The sequence below is a fragment of the Phocoena phocoena genome, chromosome 2 (genome assembly GCF_963924675.1).
Source record: "Phocoena phocoena chromosome 2, mPhoPho1.1, whole genome shotgun sequence".
Lineage (NCBI taxonomy): Eukaryota > Metazoa > Chordata > Mammalia > Artiodactyla > Phocoenidae > Phocoena > Phocoena phocoena.
In genome coordinates, this window is record NC_089220.1 from 157,568,496 (window position 1) to 157,591,005 (window position 22,510).

Genomic DNA, 22,510 nt, shown 5'->3' on the forward strand with positions numbered 1-22,510 from the left:
GGGGCACATAGACTTGTTTTTGTTGTAGTTGTTTTTGTCACCTCAGCATATTCCAGTCTACCAGAAGGGTACAGGTGACAGCATCCACCCGAGATGTCCTCGTCCCCACCTTGTCTTCAACTTGTCAGTCCACGCCTGCTGAGTCATCTCTGTTCCCCACCTCAGGGCCTCCTCAGGTCCAGACCTTTCTCAGCTGTTTCCAATCCCCTCTCAGAGGACAGGGACAAGTTTGTTGTCACAGCACCGCACTGGACCATGGGAAATTCTATGAGGTGTTTAGGTCCACCTGCCCAGACATTCCGTGCCACCCAGAGTCTCATGAGTGACCTGGAGTTCTACCAAGGAAAGGAGCAATCCTTCCCACTATTCCCACTTCTCCTCCAGGAGGCTTTGGCACACCTTTTTTCCCCAAATTCCACTCTCTTCCGGCTTTTCCTGAAGCCCTACTTGCCCTATCCTTGCCCTCAAACCTGGGGGACCTTAATCTGGCCTCAGGTTAGAGGCCTTGTTCCTATTCATCAACTGCTCCCCAAATCTATTATGTCTGCATGGTGTTCTTTCCAATCCCAAGGCTGGGCTTTTACAAATTGAAAGCCAGGAATTGCCGCTGTGTGTCTTAGAGTTCTGCCCCACCTGCCTGAATGGAACAAGGACCAAGGAAATGGAGTGAGTGGTGGTGTTGGTAGAGATGTCAATTGATATTTCAAAATATTATTCTGTACATAAGTGATTTGTCCAATTATGAAGCTGAGAATTAAAGGGGGCCTCACTCAAAGGAATCCAGGGTGTGACTATTTTAAGCCACTGTGCAACCTCAATGGCCCCGCCTGTAGATGCCTTTGTATAATTGTTATCCTTGCAAAATTTCTCAGTGTCAAAGCCCGAGGAGGGTCCTGGGCATGGTGTCAACCCTACAGACTGGAAGATCTTTGAGGGCCCAGACCCTTCCTTCCAAGTATCCTGCAAATCTCCAGACTTTAGGAAGTTAACGAATACAGGAAGCAGTTAACTAGCAAATGACAATGAGGATCTTCTCATCACACTTCAGCTCTCAGCCGCAGGATGTGCCCTGTCTCGTGCCAGCCACTTAGATCCTGAAAAGGGCCTCCCTTTCCCTCCTTGGTGCATTGGGAAAACGCAAGATATAAACGTAGATCCCACGGGTTCTCGATAAGAGAAGACACAAAGCATTTAAAAGCCAATACCTGAGTGGGATACAGCTCAAGTAATGACCTGGGATCACATGAGAGGCCTGGGATAGGATGGGTAGGATAAAGCAATTTGTAAAAAGGTGACGTCCCTAGCTCACATCATTCGCTACTTGCCGACACTTCATTTTTCTCCTAATCTAGGCAAACCACTATGTTCTTGGTGTTGTAACAAAAAGGAGCAAGCTACACCACTCCTCGCCTCCTTTAAACCCTTTCATCTGGCCTTGCAAGGGAAAAAACCCTCAGAGCGTGCCTGAAGGTTTAGAGTCGTTCACCCCAGAACCAACCCCTCGGCTCCTCCCGGGAAGGGCGCCACGGACCCGGGGTCGGGGCGGCGCGGGGGAAGGGGCGGCGCGGGGGGAGGGATCAGAGGCGGTGTAGGGATATCGGGGGCGGGGCTAGGGGTGGAGCAAGGGTGGTTGGGGCGCCAGGGGAGGGGTTACGGGGGGCGGAGCGTCGGGGCGGGGCGGCAGGGACCCGGGGGCGAGGGGGCGAGGGGGCGAGGGGGCGGGGGCGGGGGCGGGGGCGGGGCGGCGGCGGGGGCTGGGTCCGGCCTGGGAGAAGAGTCCGGTCGAAACCTGGGCCTGCGATCCCCGACTCGGTTTTGCCCGCTACCCGGAGCGGTCGAAGCGCAGCGGCCCGGCTCGCTCCCGCGCCCCTCGGAGCGCCCAGAGCCCGCGGTCCTTGGCGTCGAGCTCAGCGGCGTCCGACCCCGGCGCGTCTCTGGCCGCCATGGCCGCCGCCGCGGGCCTGCGGGCCTTGGGGGCAAAGGGGTCGGGCTGGCTCCGGCGTGGCCCGTGGCCTCCACTCACCGCCGGCTTCTGCAGCGGGGGACCGGCCGGGGTCGGGCGGCCGGAGCCGGGGTCGCGACCCACCAGCACGCGGCAGCGGGACGGCATCAGGTCAGCGGCCCGCGGGCGTGCGGGGCTGTTCCCAGGGAGCGTGGCCGGCGGGACCCGGGAAGAGAGAGGGGTGGAGGAGGCCGGGCCGCCGACCGCACCACCCCACGCGGAGTACAGCGAGGCTCGGTCAGTGGTCAGCTCCGCCCGCCAGGAGCCCAGTTTATCCATCACAGCGGATCGGTCCGGCGGAGAAGTCCGACGTGGAGGGAATCCGCGGATGCTGCGTTTACAGACGTCCCTTGACTGGGCCCAGTGGCCTTCGCGACCCTGCAGGACGCACACGGAGGATTTAAGTGGGGCTACCTGGGAGGCCTCCAGCACTGCCTTTAAACCCAGGCCAAGTCGACAGTGCAGTTGGGCTCAGCGTGCGCAGCCTTGTGGGAGGCTCCACCGCTGCTGTACCTTTGAGAAAGCCCTTCAGTAGAGGGTTCTGTGCCTCACAAACCTGACCAGGCTCCGAGGCGAGGTCAGGCATAGCCGAGCTGCTCCTTGGCCATCATCTAGCAGTGCCCACGTGAGGGCAGGTAAATAAATAGGCTAAAGGACACAGGGTACTGAGCTCTGCCCTTTGGCTCAACAAGCCTAAAACCCTTTTACAAAAACATACCAGAGCACAAACTTGAAAGTGGACGGTGGCGTGATAAAGGTAGAAGGCCCCAGCCCCATCCAGGCCTCACTCTGACGTTTGCCTGGCCAGGGCAGGAGTGCAGAGGGAGGCCTAGGTAGCATGTCTGAGTATTTAGACCTTACAAATCAAGCTGTGAAATATGTTTTCTTCTCCTCCCCTCACAAGTAGGCCGTCATAAGACCTGGAAGGCTGTGTTTGAATTTACAATCCCCAGGCTCCTAGGAACTCCCCCAAAGCAGGGGAGAGCCTGCAGCTTTGTTCTTTCCTTCTCCACCCCTCCCTCCTGCTGCTCTGCCAGGGCCTTGGCACACAGGTCTGCAGACACCCCGTGCAGCATGCCCACAATCTGTCTAATCCTTCACCCCCTACAGACAGCTGCTCACAGCCACCCTCTGGGCCTAATGGTTCCCACTGCAGAGCCAGGGAATTCCAGGGTTTCAGGTGACAGGGGCGGGGTGTGGAAGAGGGCGGTGATTTCCAGGTGGGCACATCCCAACTTCCCAGTGGACTCCTTGCTCACCTGAAGGGGCACCGCTAGAAGAGGGCCCGGGCAGGGGCCCTTCTTGCCTATTTTCAAGGGCACTTCTGTTTTTTCAAATCTGGCCCATTTGGCACGGCAGCCAGGCAACAGAAGATCTCATTGATTCTCCAGAGTGAAACATGAATCAGAAGCGGGGATGGTGGGAACAATCTATCATACATGCTGGGAATGGTTTAGTAGCAAGGAAGCCCGGAGGCCAGTGCTAAAGCAGAACTATGTCAGGCACTAAGTGGGTGAGCTGGAGCAACTCACTCAAGTGTCCCTTTTCAAAGCTGCTTCTCTCGGTGACAGTACTGCCGTGTAGTGAGGGCCAGCTCAGAGTTGGGTACTGTGCTCGGCGCTACACCTTATCCCAGCCCTTACGACAGCCCACTAGGTAGATAACGCCACTTGACAGGGTTCAGAGAGGTAACAGCCTGTTCGAGCTCACATGACCAGGAGGTAGGGTTGCCAGGAGTCAGAGAAAGGCCCATCTGCCTCCAAACTTGTCCTCACTCTTGCCGTGCCATCTCAGGGTACTTGCCACTTAGGTTTAAAAGAGGTGCCAAAAAACTAGACGAGGTTAAAATCCACAGCAGTGGTGGAACTGGCCGTGAAAAACAGAAATGCTCTTTTTGATCATGAATTCAGTCAACAGATACACGTTGAGTGTTGCCCCTGTGTGGGAATCTGGCAGTGTCTTGCCTCCTGGACCTTCTGGTGGTTTATGCCGATAGGATGGCCTTCCGACAGCTCACTGTGGCATCTACAGGGACCATCTCTTGCCCCGTGAATGGAAAGTTTACATTTTTTTAAAATAAATTTATTTATTTTTTGGCTGCGTTGGGTCTTCGTTGCTGCGTGTGGGCTTTCTCTAGTTGCGGCGAGCGGGGGCTACTCTTCGTTGTGGTGCATGGGCTTCGCATTGCGGTGGCTTGTTGCGGAGCATGGGCTCTAGGTGTGCGGGCTTCAGTAGTTGTGGCACTGAAATTGTGTCTCAGTAGTTGTGGCTTGTGGGCTCTAGAGCGCAGGCTCAGTAGTTGTGGCACACGGGCTCAGTAGTTGTGGCTCGCGGGCTCTAGATCACAGGCTCAGTAGTTGTCGTGCACAGGCTTAGTTGCTCCGCGGCACGTGGGATCTTCCCGGACCAGGGCTCAAACCCGTGTCCCCTGCATTGGCAGGCAGATTCTTAACCACTGCGCCACCAGGGAAGCCCCGGAAAATTTACACTTTTATCAACTGCCCTGATGGTGACCTCACTCTTAAAGAGATCCTCTCTCAAGAGGGATGGTGTTAAAGCTCCAGGTGCAAGACATCCCATGTTCTGAACCAAGGTAGCCACTGGGGGAATTCAGACGCGTGAGATTCTGAGGAGGTATTATCCACGGGGGTTGATATCCTGTGGAATGAGGAACGGAGCCATTGGGCAATCCAGGATGGCTTTCTGAGATAAGCGAAGGGGGAGGGGCTGCTGAGGTCACTGGGGGAAGACGCCCAAGGGGCGCCTCGGTGGAGGAGTCCAGGAAGCAGGCTGGTGAACTTGTGGGTCTGGAGCTCAGAGAGAGGTTTGAAGTGGGGCAAAGACTGGGCGTGGTCAGCACAGAGGTGGTAGCTGATGCCAAGGCCACGGTGAAGTGGCCCAGGAGGAGTGTATGGAACAAGAAGAGGGCAAAAGAGGGGACTCTGAGGGTCGTGGCATTTGGGGCTGAGAAGAAGGCTAGGAGCCCGTCACGGAAGTAGAGAAGGAGCAGCAAGAGAAGCACCAGAAAAACGGGGAGGAGGAGAGTGTTTCCAGAAGGCGAGCAGGACCACGGCGGCCACTGGGTTTGGTTCTGGCAATCGGGAGAGTCTTGGCAGCAACAGCTTCTGTGGAGTGGCAGGCACAGAAGCCCAGTGACCCTGGGTTGACACACAGCAGTGGAAATATCAGATTCAAAAAAGAATGAGGGACTTCCCCGGTGGCACAGTGGTTAAGAATCCGCCTGCCAATGAAGGGGACACGGGTTTGAGCCCTGGTCGGGGAAGATCCCACATGCTGCGGAGTAACTAAGTGCGTGCGCCACAACTACTGAGCCTATGCCCTAGAGCCCACGAGCCACAACTACTAAGCACATGTGCCACAACTACTGAAGCCCGTGCGCCTAGAGCCCGTGCTCTGCAACGAGAAGCCACCGCAGTGAGAAGCCCGCGCACTGCAGTGAAGAGTAGCCCCCTCTCGCCTCAACTAGAGAAAGCCCACGCGCAGCAATGAAGACCCAACACAGTCAAAAATAAATAAATTTATATTAAATAAAAAACACTTATTAAAAAAAAAAGAACGAGGAAGGCAGAAAACGTGGGCGGAGATGGATGGGAAACAGAAAATATACAACAATCATCTGGTGTCTGGCTCGTTGCCCATTCCATATACGATCAAAAAGAAGACATTTCTATGTTTAGGCAGTAAGATGAAAATCCAGGTTATTATCACCAGCACGTGGGCTACTTTAAAACAGCAAGCAGGCCTTTGAACACCAGCCTTTGGGGATGACGTCCCGGACGCCCTCTTGCTGCGCAGGTCTTCACGTATCACCCCTTTCTCAAACAGGAACGATTTTGCTGAATTACAGGATGTCACTACAGAGGAGGTGAGACAGTGTTGTCAGAGACGCATATTGGCATCTGCACCTCAGCTGCCTCTTCTGTGGGGTGGGTGGGAGGAAATTTGGGGCCATATTTTCTCTCCGGACCCTGCCGCTGTCTTACAGACCTCGCAGCCACTCAGTCTGGGCAGCGATGATTTTGGAACTGCTGCGTCTTGCCCTGTCTGTGGAGGTGGCAGTAATGGTTCTGAGAGCAAACTTGGAGAAAAAGGGAAACAACTCAAGGGAAGAGAGAGAGCCCCACGTGCATCTCAGGTGGTCTCCTTGTCTGGACTTGGCTGTCACTCCCGAGAGTTGACAAACCCTCTCAATGGCCTCTGAGCGCCCACGGCTCTCTTTTCTGGGGTTTTTTAAATAGCTCCCAAATTTGAAAGGAATTGCAAGGGTCCTTACTTGTTTGGACTTGGCACATGACCCGGTAATTATAAATTGTTCTTCACAGGAGAATTGTCTTAAGCGATCCAAAGAGAAGAAACGCGCTGTCACTGGCGACGCCGAGATCTCCAAAACGACATTCTTCACGAAGCCGAAAGCCAAGATCTGAAGGTCATTATTATTTCAGGTATTGGTCAGGTGTCCATCCTCAGTGTTCTGCAGAACCCAGAAGAGGTGTCTCAAAATTCTTTGGTTAACTAGGGCATTCCCTCATTTAATGGGAGAATTATTCTGAAGCTCCTAAACTTGTGTATGGTGGGAACCTTGGTGCTAACACTACTAACTGTGGAAATTATGGCAGAGATTACCGTGCAGTGAAAATATGTCTCTTCCTTTCTGTTGGATACTAAACATTGCCACTCGTGGCTATGCTGGTCTTCCCATCAAAGGCAGAGCACTGATTTCCTCGTGGACCTTATATGATGGGTTTAATCGCCAATCCTTTTGGTAGACTGCCTAGTGGGCTAGGACCAGGCTGCTAGGACACTCGATCGGTTTGTCTTTCAGTTCTTACCAGGCTCTCAACTGAGATGAGCAGTCTTCTTCAACGGTGCCAGAAAGGGTGCCATATTTTGCCCAATTCTTTCCTTGCTCTTTTTCCAGTAAGAATTTTTACCAAATTATCTGGTGATGATGGCAGTGGTATAAATAATAGCAATGTCAGTATTTTTAAAGCATCCACAGACAAGTAATATGGATGATGCTCTGTGATGCTTTTTTTTAAAAAAATTAAGGATCAGGGCTTCCCCGGTGGCGCAGTGGTTGAGAGTCCGCCTGCCGATGCAGGGGACACGGGTTCGTGCCCCGGTCCGGGAGGATCCCACATGACACGGAGCGGCTGGGCCCATGAGCCATGGCCGCTGAGCCTGCGCGTCCGGAGCCTGTGCTCCGCAACGGGAGAGGCCACAACAGTGAGAGGCCCGCGTACCACAAAAAAAAAAAAAAAAAATTAAGGATCAGTGTTTCTGGAGAATGTGACCTTCTTATCAGTGGTTGAATATACATTTTCAACTGTTTTATGTGGTGAAGAGAAAAGAAATAGAGCTGTTTGAGGTCAGCATTCGGGGGCATAACCCGGATGCAGCGAAGGCAGCTCACTTCCAGACGGCACCATTTCCTCCCTTGCTGCCTGTCAGAACCGCCAGGACAAGAGGAAATATGAAGAAGTGTTACCGGCTTATCAGTGGAATTACATTTTGTCGTGGTGGTTAATGACCACAGTGACAATAAAACCACCTCCTCAGGTCCCTTGTTTTTAAAATAAAGGGATTCTCTTCACACTTTGACCTTCCTGACTCCAGCCCTAGGGGTGGCCCGCTGTCTACAGGCTAAATGACAGGGGCGCTGCTGAAGGCCTGGTGGATTTATGTGGCCCTGGGTCAGTCGGTATACTCAGGCCAGACCAAGTCCCCAAACAAAATTGTGGGACCAAAGGGACGACTCTGAAAAGAGTACCGTCGCCTTGGTCCCTGAGCCTTCTCCTTTTTGTAATTGTGTGTCTTCACTGGTTTCCACCAGGGACCTTTTAGGAAACAGATGCCTCACCCTGCACTGTCTTCATGAAATACTGGCCGCAGCTTTTCAGGCTGTCTGGAATTATTCTTATCAAAATCGGGCCATTAACTTTCTCTAAGTGTCCACAGCATCCATACGCTCGCTCCCTGAAGTTATTCACAGCCCCAGCTCTGGCTGTTTACATCTCTGTCTTTTCTTTGCTCAACTGGAAACACTGCAGCTGAGGGGCCTGCATTTTCTTCTGGGCATGATTGAAAGGAACTGACGGATGAGCACGGCCCAGATTATCACGCTGAAGTGTTCCGAACCTGCTCTGAGGTAAGCCAGGGTGACAGTTGACATTGCAAGCCTGAGAGTGATAACAGTATTAAATATTGAATTAGGCTTCTAGCTTACAGATAAGGTCTTAAGCTATGAGACGTCACCACTGCAGAACTACTGAAACCTCTATGGTCATTGGTGAACCCTTCATCCAAGCAACTATTTGGTGTAGACTTTTCAGAAGTGACCGTGGTTGGCTTTTGATCTTGCCATAGGCCAAAGAAAGGAAAACATAAGCTGCGACTCAGAGTTGCCATCTCTGCCTTAAGGGGGTATGTCCTGGTATCCATGTCTTAAGTAAGAGGTAGAGGGCAGAAATGTACATCTTTAGAGAAGAACCTAAGATTATTAAAAGTTTAAAAATTTTAAACTAAAACAACTCTGTTAATGGCAAAGAGAGCATTCATAACAATAATGATTTTTTTTTTTTGCGGTACGCGGGCCTCTCACTGTTGTGGCCTCTCCCGTTGCGGAGCACAGGCTCTGGACGCGCAGGCTCAGCGGCCATGGCTCACGGGCCTAGCTGCTCCGCGGCATGTGGGATCCTCCCGGACAGGGGCACGAACTCGTGTCCCCTGCATCATCAGCAGGCGGACTCTCAACCACTGTGCCACCAGGGAAGCCCTTAACAATAATTATTTTTAAAATTATTTTCAAACGCTTCTTTCAACTAACCTTTATAATCACTGCCTCCAAGTAGGAAAATAACCTTCTTCATTTTCACCTCCATCTTCTGTCTCTTTAACCACATTAAGGAGGGAAATTGACAACAGATGCAGGGGAGGAAGGACAAAAGTTGGGGGTGACTTACAAATGCATCAAATCAACCCAGATAACCAAAAATATAGAATCCAACTTTAACACATTGTTCATTTAATGAGCATCTATTGAGCACCTGCTATATGCATACTTGCAAGATACTGAAGGAAACAGAAGGAAAAAAGAGTTTCCAGCCGACCTGAAACTGGAAATCTAGTTGAGAAGGAAGACGTATAAAGCCATTTCATAACCTAACCCTAAGATTACTTCACCTAATTTCTCCTTTGTACATTGACTTAGTCATTCATCTTTGGTTATCAATGTTTATTAATGATTCAACAAATATTTAGCGATACCTTCACTGTAGACCAGACAGAAGTGAGCATCAGAGAGGGGAAGGGGAAGGTGATTGGGATACATTCTCGTTTTCCTTGCCCTTCCAGAAACCCCTTCGGAGATCACATTACAGTTTCTCATCTCATGGAGGGACAAACCGGAAAAGGGATTGACTTGACTTCATGGAGATGGGAGCAAGTCAGAGCCAAGACTTCAGTCTTTTGTTTCACATTAGTGATGCTTATGGGACATTCCGCTGTTGTGTTTGCCAGGACTTGGTGCTTTAAAAGTTATTTTTCTACTAATCTGGTATATTTGGTCGAAATAGAAAATCATTGTAGAGAACCAGTGGAGCCCTTCCATCCTCCCTAAAGGGCCTGTTTTGCTCACTTTTCTGTGGTATCTTCATGAACTGAGATCTAAACAGCAAAGGGCCACAGGGGAGCTGAGATTCTCCCCCAGACAAAGGCCAGATCTTCTGGAAGCTTCCACCCCATGGATGCCTCCAACTCACTGAAAAAAGACGCATACAGGACCTCACCCCGATGTAGTAAAATAGGACCTGAAAGTACACTGACTTCTCTAATACTTTTTCGAAGAAAATCACATTGCCCTGGATAAATCTGAACACGGTGAACTTGTGTGAGATTTCAGTTTGCAAGTGTAATCAGCTGGCAGACGGGAACAGAATGAGCTAGGTATTTCCCCGTTCAGTTTATGCACGAGAACAGGGGATGGAAGAAAGGAAGAAAGATCTGGATTGTCTCCACGTCTAAGTTCTGTAGCAGATCTGTCACAGACCACAAGTGCCGCATGACGGTTAGTTATTTACAAATCAGAAATGGGGCAAATTGAAAATGAGAAGAAACACCTGGTCAGGGAAGAGCGAACATCACCTCCCTCGGGCAGATGTGGGGGGCTTTCGCTGGAGGCCCGTCCTGGTCTCTTCTTTCATCCCGTTCAAGTTTGAAGGTGGAAACCCTGGTCCAGGAAGAGTCTTCCCTCCTCCTCACACCCACCACTGATGTGACAAAGGGACAGGGCCACTTGCTTTGGGAACGAGCGTAGAACCCTCCGTGATGCTGTTCAGTGAGGCTGGGGCGGAGCTAAATTTATGTTCCATTTTGGAGTAGGCAGGACCAAAACAAGTACTGAATTCAGGAGGCAAAATAGGAGGACTAATCATTCTTGACAATCAAGGGATTGGTTACCCAGCTGGTGTATTAGCTAGGTTCCCTCTGTCTTCCCTGAATTGCTCTCTAACTTTATTTAAAATATTTTTTAATTATAAAAGTAATAGAGGGCTTCCCTGGTGGTGCAGTGGTTGAGAGTCCGCCTGCCGATGCAGGGAACGCGGGTTCGTGCCCCGGTCCGGGAAGATCCCGCATGCCGTGGAGCGGCTGGGCCCATGAGCCATGGCCGCTGAGCCTGCGTGTCCGGAGCCTGTGCTCCGTAATGGGAGAGGCCACAGCAGTGAGAAGCCCGCGTACCGCAAAAAAAAAAAAAAAAAAGTAATAGATACTTCTTATAGAAAATTTGGAAAATCTAGAAGAACAAAAGGAAGAAAAATAAATTACTGATACTACACCCATGATCATACCACCCAGAGAGAACTGTAATTAATATTTTGCTGTATTTCTTTTTCATCCTTTCCCATGTGTACCCATTTGTTTGAATGATCATACATGGGTGTGATTATACAGTATAATTGTGTAGTATCATCATAGCATTGAATGCTTACTATGTGCCAGGTGATACTTTGAGAACTTTAGACATGTTAATTTACATAATCTTCCTGTTCTGTAAGGTTGTTATTATAATTATACCCATTTTACAGATGTGAAGACTGAGGGATAGGAAGAAAGTAAGTGATAGCCGGGGTGTCGGCCCCCAGCAGCCTCACTGCAGACCACCATGCTGATATTTCTCTCAGAAAATTTCATTGTAATGAGAATGTAGCATTCCATTGCATTGGAATATATTTCAGTTTATATAGCCATTTACTTATTTTTGTATATTTATATGATTTATAGTTTTTACTATTATAAGGTAATGATTTGGTGAACATCTTGGTCCAGACAGCTTTTTGCCCTATTTCAGATTATTTCGTAGAATTCCTAGATCGAGGGTAGGATATTTTTAATGTTGGTGATCTACTGGATTGCCTAAGTATTTCCCATCAGCTTGTGTGGAATCTCAGCCCTTCCTAGACGACAGGCAGGAGACAGACTGTGCCACCCAAGTCACAGCCAACTGACTCTTCCTACCTTCAGCTGATCAGGTGACGGATGACAGTCAGAGCTGAAACAGTCTTTTCTGCCTCTGCAGTCAGACCTTACATGCTGTTGTGCAGCCTGCTTGCTACTGTGTCCCCTGAGAAGCAGCGCTGCCCCTCACCCTCCCCATCCTCACGTATGTGCACGAACCCCCTGTACCCACCAGCAGTTTGGGGTGCTGGTACATATATGTGCATTCCTCTGGAGGAGGGTCATTAGCATTTACCAGATTCTCAAAAGGCGAACCCCCAATTCCTGATATCAGGAATATGATATCATATCCCTAACTATATAATTGGCCATTTTATAATAAAGCTGACAAGTACCAAATGTTCATGAACACAAAAGGTAAGTTCCTTAGACAAAACCTTGGAATCCGTGAAGGTCGTTTTCCTTGGAGCGGCTCCTTGGGAAGCAAGGCCAGGTCCCCGCCTCCCCTCCCTCCTGCCGGGGTCGAAGGGCAAACATTTATACACTGAAGTCACCATAGTAACACAATCTGTTTAGAGTGTCATGGAAAAAAATGGAGAAATTAGCCAAGTTATTTCATAAGCTGCAAAACTAAGTTAAAGTTCTGGAGATTTTGCGGGGGAGGGGTCTCACCTGAGCCAGTTTCCAGCTACCCTCTCTGTGCCAATGCATTTTGGAATTCTGCTTATTTTATTTAATTTATGTATTTATTTATTTTCCGGTATGCGGGCCTCTCACTTTTGTGGCCTCTCCCGTTGCGGAGCACAGGCTCCGGACGCGCAGGCTCAGCGGCCATGGCTCATGGGCCTAGCCGCTCCGCGGCATGTGGGATCCTCCCGGACCGGGGCACGAACCCATGTCCCCTGCATCGGCAGGCGGACTCTCAACCACTGCGCCACCAGGGAAGCCCTGGAATTTTGTTTATTTTGATGACAGTAGGGTGTTCCCCACCATCTTAATAGAATTGAGAGAGTATCATGGTGGTAATTGGAGAAGTAATTACTAAGGAAATTACTTCCCAGGCCCTTTCCCACCTGTTTCAGACTTTTAACACAAGAGCTCCACGCAGGCACCTTTGGGACAGAACTGCTTGTTCCCCAGAGGTCAAAGTCAGCCCTCTTCTGCAGCGGGGTTGCTAGGGGAGCGGTTGAGGGGATAGCATCCTCACAGAAATCATGCTTAGGGACAGACCAGGGGCCTGGAGTCAGACAGAGGTGGCTCAGACCCCATAGCCCCCCTCGCAGATCTGGTGGCCTTAGGGGTTACTTCCCCCGTGAGCCTTGGTGTCCTGGTTCCTTCCTCCTGGATCTCAGGAAGACCAAATCACACAGTCTGGCTCACCGTCGATATTTAATGAAAGTTATTCTCTTTGTGACTTCCCCTACGCTTTTTGTCATAGAATCTGATACACTGATAGCATATGAAAAGGGCTCTGAAAACAGTAAAGTCACATAAAATCCTGAGTGTTACTGTCGCACCTCACTCTCGGATGGAAGCGAAGCAGGTGTGTTTGCTCTTCAGGTCATGATGCTGATCCAGACCCACCCGGTCCCCATCATCGCATGGTGAACGGCCTGGCTGCTGCCGCCGGGTGTCAGCTGGTTGCCGGCTGTGACATTGCTGGGGCGAGTGACGAGTCCTCCTTTGCCATGCCGGGCGTGAACATCGGGCTCTTCTGCTCCACCCCCGGGGTGGCCTTGGGGAGAGCGGTGCTGAGAAAGGTAACTGAACTCCCTGCACCTCCTTGCTAACTGTGATCCTCCAGTGCCTGTGAGGGTGAGTTCCAGAACTTTCTTGTTGAAAGTACCGTTGGATTCAGGACATTCTGCCCAAAGCAGAGCTGGCTGAATGTACTAATGTCTCGTGTTGGGAGGTTATCCCAGTGGCTGTCAGTTTGTAAGTCACTGCTTTTCATTCTTGCCTACCCCTCAGTACAGCTGGTTAGGTTTTTAGATATGCTTTGTTTTCATAAAGGTGAACATTTTTTTTTTAATAAATGTATTTTTTTTAAATTTTATTTATTTATGGCTGTGTTGGGTCTTCGTTTCTGTGTGAGGGCTTTCTCTAGTTGTGGCAAGTGCGGGCCACTCTTCATCACGGTGCGCGGGCCTCTCACTATCGCGGCCTCTCTTGTTGCAGAGCACAGGCTCCAGATGTGCAGGCTCAGTAATTGTGGCTCACGGGCCTAGTCGCTCTGCGGCATGTGGGATCTTCCCAGACCAGGGCTCGAACCCGTGTCCCCTGCATTGGCAGGCAGATTCTCAACCACTGCGCCACCAGGGAAGTCCATAAAGGTGAACATTTTTTGCACTCCTATTTGAAATGCAATTCAGACACAGTTTTGTTGCACGGAAAGGTTGCCCATGAGCTATAATAGCATGGTGACATATGCCAGTATAAGAGGCTGGGACATTCTGTCGCTGGCTTCCTGTTTGCCAGCAATCTGTCTCATTCCAGAACGGACTGAAAGTAGCTGATACACTGAGTGTGTCAGGTTTGCAGTGGTTGCAGGAATGTCCTGTACATGGTGTGTCGAATCTGCCCCAGAAGGAGCTGCATTGCCAGAGTTGTTCTGTTGTTGCTAACCCTTGTGAAGTCCACTTTCTTCACAAAGCTTTCCTCCTTCCTATAACGTCATAAAGAATGTTTACTGAACAGCTCTTAAGTGGAAACCGGTGGTTTCCTTGTAAGGAAAAATACATCCTTATTCTCAACTGGAAATCTGTTTTTAAAGGGGGTGCCAGAGTCGTAGCAAGTAGGGAATCTAAATTGCTTTCTAGAATATATTAACCATTTTAGCATCAACTAGGAAAATTAGCAGTTGCTCATATGCTGGAGGCACAAAAGAAATGAGCCCCAAGGGAAATCAAGCCGCAGGACCAAGAGGTTCAGGGGAGCACACCTGCCTTTCATGCACCTCATTAGCTTTTACAGAAATGTGTGTTTGTGAGAAAATTCTGGTGACAGATACCTACAAACACATACACTTCTGAAAACCAGCTGGACATGGGCTCCACATTGGAAAAGGTGACCCTCAGAACACAACAGCTTGCTCCAGTGTCCTCAGACTCAGGGGTGTGTCTGGATCCCACCAGGATACACATTTACCTTAAATGTTATATATTAATTCAATAAATACTTCTTAAGTCCCTGCTTGGTGCCAGCACATTAAATTAAAATGCATCACAAAGTTATCGTCAGAGCTTATGAACGAAGTATCTTGTAATTGTGCAAATCAAATCTCCAGGCCTTTTGTACATTAAAGGTGGTTGCTTGGCCAACCTGCTGCTGTTCAGCTTTGACACCTAACATTCTGGAAGGTTCCATGTTAAAGCATTTGAAGACTTTAAATCAGCCCTACTTTCCAGATAAGAATCTATTCTTTCTCAAAACAAACTTTAGGACTTCCCTGGTGGCGCAGTGGTTAAGAATCTGCCTGCCAATGCAGGGGAGTGCGTTCAAGCCCTGGTCAGGGAAGATCCCACATGCCGCGGAGCAACTAAGCCCGTGTGCCATAACTACTGAGCCTGCGCTCTAGAGCCCGTGCTCTGCAACGAGAAGCTGCCATAAAGAGAAGCCCGAGCATCACAACGAAGAGTAGTCCCCGCTCGCCACAACAAGAGAAAGGCCACGCACAGCAACGAAAACCCAACAGACAAAAGTTAAAAATAAATTCTCATTTAAAAAAATATTTAAAACAAACTTTAAAAATCAAGGCTTATACTTGAGTCCCAGAAACTTACAAATTGATCATATGTGTCAAATTTTAAATTCGTTTTTGAGAAGAAAGAAGGAAAAAAATTTTTTGTCAAAGACAGGCCTTAAATTCCCAGGAAGCCCAGTTCTCAGAACCATGTTGCATAAATCTCACCTGCGTGGCCCGCCCCAGGAGGAAAACTAGGGATTCACAAAAATCTAAAACCGACCAAAACACACCTGCCTGTCGTCAGTGCTTGGCTGCACCCACAGGGCCGCATCCATACACGGGCCGCCACCTGCGTGGGTGACATGCCAGCGTTCCCGTGCACATCCGCCGGGAAGCAAAACTAGCAGGTGCCTTTGCAAAGTGGCCCAGTCGGGAAGCTCCGCCCCTTTCAACACGGCTGAGGCGGCAGGTGTGGGTCGCCAGTGCCCTCTGCTGGTCACCCTAGGGAACTGCCCAGCGTGCGGAGGACGCTGCCTTTTGTCCTGCAGAAACCGTGGCGAGGAGCCCTCGGGTTCCAGCCAGACTGAGCCTGGGCGTGAATCATTTACCACGTGTGCAAAGTGTCCCCCTCCCCCAGCTTGAGTTAAATATGCATCTTCGTTGCACGTAGAGACGACCTGCCTGGTGCAGCTGCTCCCTCCCGCAATCAGAGCTGGTCTCGCCCAGCCCCTAAAGCAGTGGGTACCACAGGCAGGGGGAGCACGTGAAAGACCAGAGCCCCGGCTTCCCAAACCAGTCAGGTCTCCGCGGGCACACTTGCTTCCTCCAGTTTACCCACAGTAACTCTGCATCTGCGGGATCTGAATTCGTAATTGATTAGATCAGAGTAGAACTTGCAAGATGGAAAGGATGTTAAGTGAAAGCCTTGCTACCCAGCCCGCGTGTGGATCACCAGAGAGCCTGGGAACCGGGGGTCTCAGCCGCCCCCCCCCCCGACCCACCGCTTCAGAATCTGCATGTTAACGGTGACGCTGTGGCCACCACAGGCGTATGTTCAACAGCCCACCTCACGGAAGGGCTGGGGTCTCAGTGACTCACCGGAGGTCTCCGGGCTGATGAAGTTAACCCGTGATCCCCTGTCAGGTCCTTCCCTTCCGGTCCTGCCGAATCGCAGCCCTAATGCTGACGCACCACCAGCTAGTTCTTCTCCTACACGTGCCTTGAGGAACCCCAGAGACCCCTCTGCTTTAAATAATCAGGGGCCTTGATACCTAAAGCCAACACTGGAGATTCATACAAATTTACAGAAGAAGCCTGTTAATAACAGGCACTGCATTTACTAGGGGCCTCCTGGGTGCCCCGCACCGTAGTGTAAGTTTTACACAGCTTTCTCCAATCTTCACAATTCCGCAGGAGAATGGGAATCTTTGCTCCCATTTTTTCAGATGAGGAAACAGACTCAGAGGGTTAAACTGCCCCCTTAAGTTTGTGCGGTTGGTAAGTGGGATTGGAACTTGGGGACATCAGACACCAGGGGTCAGCCTTGAAGGTCAGCCTTGGCTTCACGTGCTTTTTGTTGCTTTTAATACAGATACTCTGGGAAGAGGAAGTATAAAATCACCACCTTGTTAGGGGGACCCTAACAAGGATTGATAACAGAAAAGGGTGAGAGGAGGTATTTTCTTCTCTCATCTGAAGTTTCAGGGGAAACAGTAAGTAAAGATTGTGCTAATTTGCCATAAAATAGGCTTTCTTTTTCTCAGGGAATGCCACTCTATTATCTGATCCGTGTGGGTACAACCCCTATAAATCAATGTGGTGCTAAATAGCGTTACCCCACCAGGCAGGTAAGGACACTGATGCCAGAGAGGGCCATGAACTAGGCAGGACCAGGTAGGAAGCTGAAGGCAGGCCAGGAGCATGAGTGCCCGGGACAGGGGGGACTCTCGTGTTCTCTTGCGCCTTCCCCAGATCGGACCCCCTGGCCTCTGCCCTTCACTGGGACTCGCTGGGTGTCTTCAGGGGTGTCTTACTTAGCAGCCCTGGATCAGCAGGACCGGTTTTTAGCTCCACATTCAAACAGGCACTTCAGACACGCTTTGCAGTGACAATGCTGTTCCTCTTCAACTATGAAATAGTCTCTGTAGCTCCTGCTGCCTCCAGCATGTCATCATGAAATTTCCAAAATTGGACAACATTGGGATTTAGTCCTCTCCCCTAACTGCAGAGGAGAAAATGGGGCCAACATCGCCTTGTCCCTGGTGGCCAACCCAGTCCACTGTGTGCTCCATCTGCACCTATGATGGCATCTGTACCCACCTTCTGGCCTCTCCTCTTCCACCAAAGCCCAGTCCCCCAGTGATACGATCTAGTCTCATGATTCAAAAAACCACCTTAATCGGTGGTTCTAATCCGGGAGCAGTATTGGCGCCAGGGTCCGTTTGGCAGTGCCTTGATTGTCACAAGTTGGGACAGGGGTACTGCTGCCCGGTAGATAGAGGCCAGGGATGCCACAAACATCCTACAATGCCCAAGACAGCCCCACACGACAAAAAAATTATCTGGTCCAAAACATACAATAGCCCTGAGGCTGAAAAACCATGACCTAAGTGCTGATGATAGCACAAGCTAGTCCAATGATCTATAACAAACCACCCTCAACTCAGTGGCTCCAAACAATAGTAATTTCTTTAGCTCGTGAATCTGCAACTTGGACACGGCTCAGAGAGGAAGGCTTATCTCTGCACCACAGTGTCCGTGGCCTCAGCTGGGAAGATTTGGAAGGGGAGCATGACAGCTGGGGGCAGTGGTCTGAGGGCCCGCCCGCTCCCACATCTGGCTGTTGAGGCTGCCTCTCAGCTGAGACCTCGGCTGGGCTGGTCAGGGGCACACAGGCTGTGTCTCAGCCTCAGAGTGGCTCGGGCTTCCTCACGGCGTGGCAGCTGGGCTCCAAGGCTGAACAGCCGGAGAGAAAGAACCAGTGGAAGCCGTTGTCACCTTCTGACCTGGCCTCTGCAGGACTGTGCCATCACCTCTCCTGTACTGTGTTTGCCTCCATCCATCCACTCCTTAAATCACTCAGTAAATATCCTGGAGGCTGCCTACTATGTGCAAGGTACTCTTCTGGTGCTGGCGATACAGAAATAAACAGAAGAGTAAAAAAAAAAAGTCTCTGATCTAGTGAAGTTTATGTGCCAACAAAGGAGATAATACAATAAACAAAACGAATGTGTAAAATATATAGTAAATGGTGAAAGTGCAAAGGAAGACAATGCAGCCCGAAGGGGGGATGGTGCTGGGGTGTGAGCTGTGATTTCAATAGAGTGGTGACATGTGACCTGAAGGAGATGAGGAGGGTGCCCCCCTCTCCTGGGTGCTCATGGATCCCGTCCCTGGCAGGAGTCTGGGGATGGAAGACCTCAGAGGTGATGGGGACATGGTGTTTGAGGAGCAGGTAACTGGCCCGAGCGTCACGGTACAAACAGTCTCTGCAGAGTGAAGCAGGGCGGGTGGGGCCTGGGCGGCGCTGGGTCGCAGGATGGCCGGTGCCTAAGTAACGGCCCCTGTCCCCTCCCACAGGTGGCCTTGGAGGTGCTCTTCACCGGGGAGCCCGTTTCTGCGCGGGAGGCCCTGCTCCACGGGCTGCTGAGCAGGGTGGTGCCGGAGGACGAGACCACGCGGATGGCGAAGAAGGTGGCCTCGCCGGACCAGCCCGTGCTGTCGCTGGGCAAAGCCGCCCTCTATGGGCAGCTGGCTTGGGACCTCAGGACCGCCTGCCACCTCACCTCCCAGATGATGGTGGACAACCTGGGCCTGCCGGATGCCCAGGAGGGGGTCAAGGCCTTCCTCCAGAAGAGGAAGCCCGTCTGGTCACACTGAGCAGCCTCATCAGAGGAACCGGGGGCCGTGAGCCCAGTGGGCAGCGCTCAGGGTTCCCCCCCACCGGCCCCACCCGTGACCTTCCGACCCCCAGACACCACCGCTGCCTCGTGACTGTAGCAGAGCCAGCCTGCTTTTCCAGCATCAGTCACGTCTCAGTGCACGGGGTCTGGGTTACGAGTCAGCGCTCCCTGGGGAGGGGGTGACCTGGAGAGTCGGGTGCTAACGTGAGCGGAAGGGCTGTGAGCACACAAGAAAGTCCATGTGTGACGCTCCTTCCCAGGACCTTAGATGAGGGGATGCCCCCCCAGGGGAGAAGGTGAAGATAAAACTGAGGCGAGAAGGAAGGATTTCAGCCCGACTCTGTGACCAGAAAGGGCCCCCAAGGTGGCGGTGGTGCCAGTTGCCTACGACAGAAACATTGCAGATCTTCACGAGACGCTCTCCCCTCTGGAAATCTTCCTGATTCTATTGAGAAATAATCATGCCTCTGGCTTTGGGATAATCTTATGGGGTCTTTTAAAGATTACCTATTTAGAGAGACTGGTAATTTTAACTCCCCAACCAGACTGTAAGCTGGTTGAGAGAAGAAAATCAATGAACTCTGTCTTTGATGCCTGTGCTGATGGACGTCTGGTAGGTGCCTGCTGCTTCTGTAATGAAGGTCCCTGCCACCAGGAAACTGGGAACCTGGACCCTGGGCTAAACCTGAGGATAAAAGCATCAGGGAGAGAAAGGAGGGACGCAGAACACACATTGTCCCCACGAAAGATCACTTCCCCTGGAAGCATTTCCAAACTCTGCTCAGCTTCTGGTGAAGAATCCCGACTAGCCTCGAGCACTTGAGTTCCCCAAAGGTGGTTCAGGACCTAAACGTCTTACCTTCTGGCTTCTGGTCCACTTAGGCCCCGGAAGTGGCCCAGACCTCGCCTCCGCCAGCTCACACCTGGGGCTGATCATGTTTGTTAAGGCCAATTTTTTTAAACCTATGATTAGAGTGGCCGTAAATGTAATTCGTACCAAAGACAGAAACCCGTGAGGCTCTACCCGGTGGTTCTCATTCTAATCACGGGGGCAAGCAGCCCCTGGAAGGGAGGTCCCCTAGTGGGTTTCTATTGAGATTGGCCTTTTTTTTTTTTTTCTTTGCCAGAGTTTAGAAAGGTGAAAAAGAGTGTTCCCTTGGAGGGCTTCCCTGGTGGCGCAGTGGTTAAGAATCCACCTGCCAGTGCAGGGGACACAGGTTTGAGCTCTGGTCGGGGAAGATCCTACATGTCGCGGAGCAACTAAGCCCGTGCATCACAACTGCTGAACCTGCGCTCTAGAGCCTGTGAGCCACAACTACTGAAGCCTGCACGCCTAGAGCCCGTGCTCCACAAGAGAAGCCGCTGCAATGGGAAGCCCGCGCACCTCAACGAAGAGCAGCCCCTGCTCGCCGCAACTAGAAAAAGCCCGCACGCAGCAACGAAGACCCAACGCAGACAAAAATAAATAAAATAAATGTAAAAAAGAATGTTTTCTTGGAAAGGAGGAGCTTGTTACTGAGAATGTTCCTCAGAAGAAGAAAGATCATCAGAGCCACCAGTCCCTGGAGCCCAGTACACACCAGCACCCCCTGTACATCCTCATTCAGTCACCACCAGAATCCAGCAGAGCGGGGCCACCATCACCTCCAGCTTACAGATGGGTGGTGGAGACCGGGGAGAGGGAGGGTCCCAGATTCTGTCTGCTGATAAAGCCGTGGGTGCCCTCCCCCCCTCCCCCCACCGCCGGCTGCCCACCTTGTCGGGGAGCCTGGGCTGGAGGGAGGCCGACCTGAAGACCTGACCCCTGCCCCTCAGCTTTCCAGAACCCAGGGCTGGACTAAGCGCGCCCCCTGGAGGACTTTGCCGGTGCACCGGGGACGTGGGATTTGACTATTGGCAAATCACCAGTGGAGTTTTACTACGAATCTGATAAACAACTGTCTGAAATTTCAACCCAGGCTGTGAAGGACTGGCCGTCATGATCTGCTCAAAAATAATCCGCCGGTGGGGCCCCTGCGGGTTGCCCCCCGTGGGAGTTGCTGTGTGGCTGCTGATAGACCCCACAGTGAGGAGAGGGTGTTATAAACTCCGGGCTTTGGAGAAAGTTAGCGAAGCCTTCTCACACGTTCCAAGGAAAACCAAGTTGCCTTTCCAGTTTCTGGATGAGCGGCACCATAGCCTCCAACCAGGAAATCCTCTGGCCTCTAGGCTGGCTTCCCAACCTGTGAGCTGAAGTGCCTCAGGGACTCGCTATAAATCTTAATAATCGCCGGAGCAGAAAATAATCCAGAAGGAAAATCTGCTACCCAAACACCAGTGTCACATAATTCACCCCCACGGCAAATACAAATTGGGGGTGAATTTGCATCTCTGCTTCCTTCCACTGGGATATTGAATGAAAACGTTCTGATCACCACCACAGACGACTGCTTTTGGAAAGCCTCGTGCGTTCATCTTTCCCTCTGTACCATTTACTGCTCAGGGAGCTTTGCTGAGCTCCGCCCAGACCAGCAGATTCAGGGGCTAGAAAGTCAGCGAAAGGGGCCTTTGATTCTGCATGGCCTGGGGGAGAGAGCATTCCCAAGGCCGGCCTCAGCCCCTCAAAAAACCAAACATGGCGCAAATGACTAATTTTACACCAACAAATGGGGGGGCTGCCAGGAGATTTATTGAGCCGAAACTCTCGCCAGGCAGCCCTCGGAAGGAGCTCTCTCTGCTCCCCGGTATGTGCGTTGGCCACAGGTGAGCCAGCATCTATATGACTCTGAATCCCGTGCCTCTGACACCACACCGCAGTCCTCCCAATGTACCGAAAAGATCACAGTTCCAGCCTGGAGAGACGGACGACCAATGCACTCAAAGGAAACCAATCAGAAATGGCAGAGCCAAGGCAACACAGCTTTGCTTACCGAGGGGATGCAGGAGAAGCACAGATTCAACCTCGAAGAACACCGAGTTCAAGTCCGAGGATTGCCACCATCTAGCTGTGTGACGGTGCAGGTGACAGAGCCTCTTTCAGCACCCAGGTCCCCTTCTGGGACCCTCGTGTCCTCCCGGTTCTGACACTGCAGATTCTACAGCAATGGAAACTTGCTGTGAAACCTGAAACAGGTAGCTTTGCTCAGAGAAAATGCTCTTTTACAAAAGGAGAAGATGGGCCTCTTTCCCTAGAAGCGGTGAACAGTGAAAACACCTGATTACACTGGAGAATGATGGAGCCTCAGAGCCTGGGGGCCACACCTGAACCTTTTAAAAATGTCTGGCTGGGAAGCACCTACAGAGTGAAATCGGCAATCATCCTAATTTTGTCTAGGGGCCCCCTTTCCTCTCTCCGTCCTCTGAAAACCCACTGCACTAAGCTTTTAAATTGTTTTAAAATATTTGACCAATGAATGATTATTCTTCCCTGGCAGTCATCAAGAGACCAGAGTTCAAATCAGCCTTATT

General features: G+C 51.1%; 1 protein-coding gene across 1 annotated transcript; it reads left to right on the forward strand.

Annotated features, from left to right (window-relative positions):
- The first annotated feature begins 1,943 nt into the window (after window positions 1-1,943).
- On the forward strand, window positions 1,944-19,040 carry ECHDC3 (enoyl-CoA hydratase domain containing 3). Its single transcript, XM_065872493.1, is given in 7 exon segments — window positions 1,944-2,113; window positions 6,346-6,396; window positions 6,398-6,465; window positions 8,074-8,171; window positions 13,037-13,073; window positions 13,076-13,236; window positions 18,741-19,040. Coding segments are annotated over 7 exon segments (885 nt in total).
- Window positions 19,041-22,510: the final 3,470 nt, after the last annotated feature.